This window comes from Priapulus caudatus, unplaced genomic scaffold (genome assembly GCF_000485595.1).
Source record: "Priapulus caudatus unplaced genomic scaffold, Priapulus_caudatus-5.0.1 Scaffold965, whole genome shotgun sequence".
Classification (NCBI taxonomy): Eukaryota; Metazoa; Priapulida; class Priapulimorpha; order Priapulimorphida; family Priapulidae; genus Priapulus; species Priapulus caudatus.
In genome coordinates, this window is record NW_014578026.1 from 4,180 (window position 1) to 10,955 (window position 6,776).

Consider the following 6,776-nt stretch of genomic DNA (forward strand, 5'->3'; position numbering starts at 1 on the left):
TTTGATTGAATGGCATGGGTCAGTGGCGGATCCCAGGGGCCAGGGGGTGGATTGGGTGGCTAGCACTCCTCTGTTGTGGCTAACAATGATTTATACATCCGTATACATTCATTATTTCAGGCGCTGTTGTGCATAATGGCGAAGTGACTATAACGCACAGGGGCCGGGGTGTGGAGATATGGCTACGGAATGGGAAGGGCAGAAGGGAGTAAGCCTGGTGGAGAGGGAGGAGAAGGGAGAAGGTGGTAGGAAACGAGAAGGGAGAGCTGGTGGAGGAAGGAGGAAGTTGTGGAGAAAGGAGGAGGGGGAGAAAGGCTGGTGGAGAAGAGGAAAGGGAGAAAGAGGGGGAGGAAGGGAGCTGGCTGGCAGGAGGAGGGGGAAATGCGAGCAATGCTGTAGACGGACGGAGGGGGGAGAAGAGAGAAGGTGGTGGAGAAGGAGGAGGGAAGAGGCTGGTGGAGAAGGAGGAGGGGGAGAAGGCGAGAAGGTGGAGGAGGAGGGGGAGAAGCTGGTGGAGAAGGAGGAAGGAGAAAGGAGGGAGAAGGAGAGAAGGGGATAAGGAGGGGGAGAAGGGAGGCTGGTGGAGGAGGGGAGAAAGGAGAAGGTGGTGGAGGAGGGGAGAAGGAGGTGAGGGGAAAAGCTGGTGGAGTTAAGGAGGGAAGGGGAGAAGGTGGTGGAGAAGGAGGAGGGGAAAACTGGCTGGGAAGGAGGAGGGGAGAAGGGAGAAGGTGCGTGGAGGAGGGGGAGAAGCTGGGTGGACGAAGAAAGGCGGGGAGAAGCCTGGTGGAAGAAGCGAGGAAGGGGAGAAGGAAGAGGGGGAGAAGGGAGAAGGATAGGAGGGGGAGAAAGAGCGGTGGACGGAGAGGGGGAGAGCTGGTGGAGAAGGATGAAGGGAGCAGAGAGGAAGTGGTGGGAGGAGGAGGGGAGAAGCTGGTGGAGAAGAGGGAAGGGGAGCAAAAGGGAGCTGGTGGGAGGACGAGGGGAGAAGGGAGAAGGTGTGGAGGAGGGGAGAAGCTATGGAGAAGGAGGAAGGGGAGACGAGAGAAGGTGGTGAGAAGGAGGAATGGGAGAAGCCTGTGGAGGAGGAGGGGGAGAAGGCTGGTGAGAAGGAGAAAGGGGAGAAAGGAGGGGGAGAAGGGAGCTGGTGACGGAGGAGGACGACGACCAGCATCGCCGACGGACACGGACCCGAGCTCAATTAAGGGCAACGCGTGACGCGGCGGCTTCGATGTACCGCTGATCGATCGATCGCCTGCGTAGGCACACTCACACACACACACGTCCGCTTGCATGCGTCAAATAAACGCGTGAATAAAACCCCGGACCCGAATAATACATAAATCAACAATGATGATATATAATGGTCCGACTGGTACTAAATGGATCCAGATGAGACGGGATACTAGAGAATCGTCGCCGAAAGGAGTGTGTTATCCAAAGCGGCTATTACGCGCGAGATCCTGGCGCTCGGCCAGTCGCGGCCAAGGCGCACGCGACGCGCGGCCAACGTCGCCGCCGACTACGACACTGTGGCAGCTATGGATCCGTCGGCGGCCGAATGCATCGCGTCGGCGCACGGATCCATAGCTGCCAGCGAAGAGCGAACAATTTTAGGGCCAATACAATGAGACTGGCGCAAGGTGCATTGGAATTGGAATTTCAAGGTGATATAGGGAAATGAACAAAAGTAAGAGTGAAAACAGTACATTCTCGTGGTGTTTTTGATTACAATGGCATGGTACTCCGTATTGTTGTAGCCTCGAATACGCTGCGAAGGCGAGTAAAGTTAAGCTGTCGAAAACACAATGGTCATCTGTTCACTCGAATATCGTGAGCTAACTACGAAAAACGGTCACAAATATTTCAAAGTAGAAGCCACAAGACGGTGAGCCCGCAACTGGGGGGCGATTTGCGAGTTTTCGGTGAACATCGATGAAAAATCGGACCGAGTTAGTAATCGGTTACGTTACGGAAGTAACGCGTAGGCGACCTGTTGATAGTTGTTAGTGAGTAGGCCACGTCGGCGGTGACGCAATATTACGTGGCATTACGTATTGGTAGTTATTATCGTATTATGAGTTTTATTATTATATTGTATTCCTTATTATTATTGCTTGGTTACTTGCTTAAAATAACACTATACTCCGCAGTTGACACAACGACGATCTTTCAGCCAGGAGGTATGTGGTGTAGAGCAAAGCATCAAGTTTCTACAATTTCAGTCGTCTGTTAACCTCAACGCGATACGGTGCAAGAATGTGGAATATGAGAGTTGCAGGCAAATTGAAGTTTGCGCAAAGCCTACACTTCGAAGCAACCGTCGCCCCGTTGTGGCTGTGTGGAACGTCACATATATGTACACTGTGGTTTAACACTACGACGAATAGTGGCAACATGTTTTTAGTAAAAACTGTTATGTTCTAGTGTACTTGTTATTGTAGTCCAGTTTTGCCATAAATGTTGACGGCCGCACTGTTAATTATCTTTGAACTTTTTTTCATGAAATGTGTTCTATATAGTTAGGCGAGCTGATGTTAGCTTGGTTGGCTCCGCTGTGCATCTTGAGCATTTTCTTGGAATTCAGATGGCCGCCGGCCGTCGGATCTTGGATTTGGTGCAATTTAGCAATTGTGATCTCGATGCGCCTAGGAGTGTCATGCATAACTATCTTTTAGGGGTTTCGAGGAGGGGGGGGGAGTCCATTCCTGGAGTTATTTAAAATGGGGTCAAGGTCAAAGTTCAAAACAAGGGTCAACGTAAAATAAGACACTTTAATGTAAATTCAACGAGAAAATAGCAACAGTCCCTAAACAGTACACATAAACAGTAGTTGTCAGCAGATCTCCTATGACTCTCATCCTCATTACTCCTCAATCCGCCATCATCATCATTGTCGATTGTCGTCATCTACACCTAGCGCTCTTCATTGTCTTCGGTGTCGCATTCTGATTTTTCGTGAATTGACTACACAGGCGACTCGCTACGCTCGTAGTTTGCAATAATCTGTGCATGAAAGGCTGCGGTTGCAAGCTGCAACGTTCCGCCCTCGCTGCATGTCCTTGCCTCTGTTGCTGCAGCTGGCAGCTACTACATCAGGAGCGCTTGGGAGCAACTGGCGCTGCTTGAATGTATGGTGCGGTGTGATGGTGAGCTTTTGTATCCAACCAAAAGTTGGATAATATGTAGACGCTTCTTCCAGGTGGGTCACGGTTGGTTTGCTGGCCGTCCACAGTAGCATCTGATAGGTGAGTTGGACACATGGCAGGCTGGGCCAGGTTGACGTCGTCGGTGGCAGTTGTCTTCAGTTGTGGCGACTTTCTATGGCTGCGGTAAGAGGCGAGTACGTGGCATCTATTCATTGTTGTACAATTTTCTGCTCCGTCGAGAGGGAAGAGTAAGAAGCTGTCTGCTGTCGCTTTGAGTTGAGCTGGGTCGCGCCAAGCTCGTTCCAGCCTTGATCGCCGTCACCTGGTATATCAATCTCCAGAAAGCTTGAGTGCTAGACTGTTTTTCCTTTTCGCGAAGGGGTACGACACCGTATCGCAGCCGACAGGGCATGGACACCGAGAAGCTGGCTGCGACTTTTGGGCCTAACCGCTCAACAGTTTTGTTATATCGGCAGGACATCGACCATTCCACTTTTCGCATTTGAATTCTGGAAATGACCCGCATCCTTGATCGGTCCAGTACACCCAGGACGGACGAAGAACGTCTGTGTCATCACTGAGGATGCGGATTGTCTGGGGCATCTTGCTTCTGACCGCCTTCAGCATGTAGCATGCAGAGAGTGATGTCCTGCCTCCAGCATGCGGTGACGACAAGTCGCAGCTTGTTGACTAAGGCTGGGTGTTTGTGAGAGGCAGAGAGTAGCCGCATCGGATGTTGTTTGAGCAGACTCTTGTTCGTGGCATGTGAAGAATAGCTTGTCGCATGGAAGGGTGTGTTTGGGGTCAAGCGGCACTTCATTGGCTCTCCTCTTCAATCTGCTCATGCTCCTTTTGCTGGCTAGCGAGCTTCTGTCATAGCGCTGTCGAACAGGACTATTTTTTTGAGCCCAGGGGGGTAGTCGGGGCCAGTCGAGCAAAAAGCTTGGCGCGGCAGAATCTCCCTGCGGTCGGCCGCGAACTTGGCCACACAAACCGTGGTACAAGGCAGCTGACCGGCGTCAACTGCAACACCACGTCTGGAGGCGGTGTGAGTCCCTTGACAGAAACACCGAGACACTTGACGAGCACGGCCTTGGTTGCCCTTCCTCAAAACGATCCATACTCATCAATCAGGGATGTTGCGACTGGACTTCAGTTCAAACTGGAAGATGGGTTGGTCGATTCCACGCCCGCTGCTGCCCCCCAAGACCAACAGCCGATAGAAATCAGTGCTCTCGATGTCGTAGATTGGCCTTCCCTTGACAGTGACTGCCTTCTTGAGCTTGTCACATATTGCTGCTGACCGATTTTCTTTATGGTTTTGTGGAAGTGCACTACTTAGTGAGCGGAAAACTGCCTTGCTTTGCTCAGCGTCCCGATAGTCAGTGCATCTGAACATTCCACTGTGTCGGCGCGCACTTTGGCCATTGCATGATGTTATAGAGACCTGGATGGCTGCTCATTTGAGGGGGTGAGCTGTAAACTTCTGCCCAGCTCTGCTCCGATCTTCTCCGATCGCATCCTCATGCCAGTGCTTCTTGCTTCCCTCTCCTTCTCCTTGTGCTTGTTTCTTCTTCGCTCTCTTATCCACTTCGACCACCGTGGCTTTCTCCTGCTCCCAGCTTCACTGTAGCATATCTTCCATGGCGATTGTCGAGGTGGGCACAGCACTGAAACACTGTTGACTCCAGCACAGCCACTTGCTGGCGGCGCTGTCGATATGCCTTCATACCTGCCAGCACCCTTCCTCGCTTGATATAGTGTCTGTTCGCGCGAACTGATCTGCTGGAACTGCGTCCGCCCATGCCAGAATGCCGACAGACATGTGCGCCTGGCCAGTAGGTTCTCTCCGGGCACGCTGGGGAACGGTGCGCCCCATCCTGTCGCACATACCAGTCATGTAGCGTGGCAAATTGTGGTGACCTGCCTGCGAAGAAATACGGGCAGCATTGCCTTTGAGACTAGTTGCTGCTGGAGGAGAAGAGTCACATTCGCTCTCCACGCAGGAACATGACCGTCAGCAGTGTCGCTTGATGAACACGTCACCCATAGGCCTCCTCAGTTGGGGTTTTTCTGGCTGATCTCGGCAGGTAGTCACTCAGCTCTTGGTATGCTCGTGGCACCAATTTGGAGTAGAAACATCTGCAGGCAACACGGCGCTGATGAGACGGTTATGCCCTAGAGCCTTGTTCCAGGTCATTCCTCGGTGATGTGCTGGTCATAGCCACCAAACGCTGCGCTCATGAGCACGTCCACGCCAGATGCCTTCATCAGTGTCCTATACAGCCCAGGAAAGCTCATGAGAGTGTGCATGCACTGCCGCGGTGCAAGTATAAGATTGGTCCAGGCGCTGAGAGGGTCTTGGGCTCCGCCTTCGAGTTCCGGGTGTCACCTAATTCGATCCCCCCCGCAAAACTCGCTGGTTACGGGCCTGCTCTTGATTACGAATTTTATCATTTTTTAGCAAGACCGCCAAGATTCGTGATTGCCTGTCATTACTATACTTGTAGTTTCAGATTCTCCCACTACGTGGCGCGCCTGCTGGTACTTATTCAACTTCCGGCTGGTATCGGTAGAAATAACAAAAGGCATAGGTATAAAAGGCAAGAGGTTGAAAGCAGAAAGAAAGTTGAAATTTTAGTTTTACCATAGTTTTACAGGAATAACAATTTTAAATGAGAAAAATGTAACGTAATATAAAAGAATTTCTCTCAGCACCATGCTAGTCGTAGGAAAGGGGACCGGTTCCCACCTTTTTTGTTCTGTGTTCTCAGACTAAGCAGTAAGCGAGTAAGCCTATGCCTACGGTACTATGGCTATAGCCTATGGGATGCCTGTTCATGGGCCATGTTTTTTTCTCTAGTAGTAAATGTTATTTGTAAATATAGTGTCACTGCCAGTGCCAGAGCCAGTGCCAGCAGTGGTGCACAGACATGTTTAATTCGCATTGCTCGCGAATTGACGCGCTCATTACGAACAAGCTCCAGGTAATTTGTCCACTGAATTGCTAAAGTCTAAAGTGCCATTACTAGCGTGATACCCCGTTCCAAAACAACACTCAAAAGTTATAACAATAACATTAACAATAAACAGTTATAGTTAGTCCATGGTACTACTAGGAATGCTTATTCCATAGACACGTGAACACATTGCTGAATGCTTAGGCACACGCTTCCCCTCACTTGGGTCAATAGGTGGGAAGCTATGTAACTAACGCTGAGAGGGTCTATGTCCTCCGGGGTACTGCCGGAACGTACCCTGGGTACGGTCCGGTATACCGGAACGTACCCTGGTACTATCTAATATACCGTACCGTACCTCGCCTACTCCACTAACGAGTCTAGGTAGTCGCCTACGCCTACTCCCTAACCCTAACATTAACCCGAACCCGAACCCTAATCCAAATGCTAACCCTAACCATATCAAATAGTGACCAGGGTACGTTCTGGTATACCGGACCGTACCCAGGGTACGTTCCGGCAGTATATACCCTGGGGGACATAGACCCTATGAGCGTAACTAACTGCCTGGTGCAGCATCTAAAAGCTGGACTATGAGGTCCTACTTTAGTACTCGCAGCTAGGGCCTGCATACCAGGGCTCGAATTAACCGACGGCAATTGCCGTCGGT

At 51.1% G+C, this 6,776-nt stretch overlaps 1 protein-coding gene across 1 annotated transcript in view; it reads left to right on the forward strand.

The window, feature by feature from the left end:
* The first annotated feature begins 5,725 nt into the window (after positions 1-5,725).
* The window catches only part of LOC106814702 (protein FAM169B-like), a 6,543-nt gene continuing 5,492 nt past the window's right edge, over positions 5,726-6,776 (forward strand). The window contains exon 1 of the mRNA XM_014819049.1: positions 5,726-6,133. Within this exon, the coding sequence (XP_014674535.1) occupies positions 5,994-6,133 (140 nt within the window). The 5' untranslated portion in view covers positions 5,726-5,993. The remainder of the gene's footprint in view (positions 6,134-6,776) is intronic.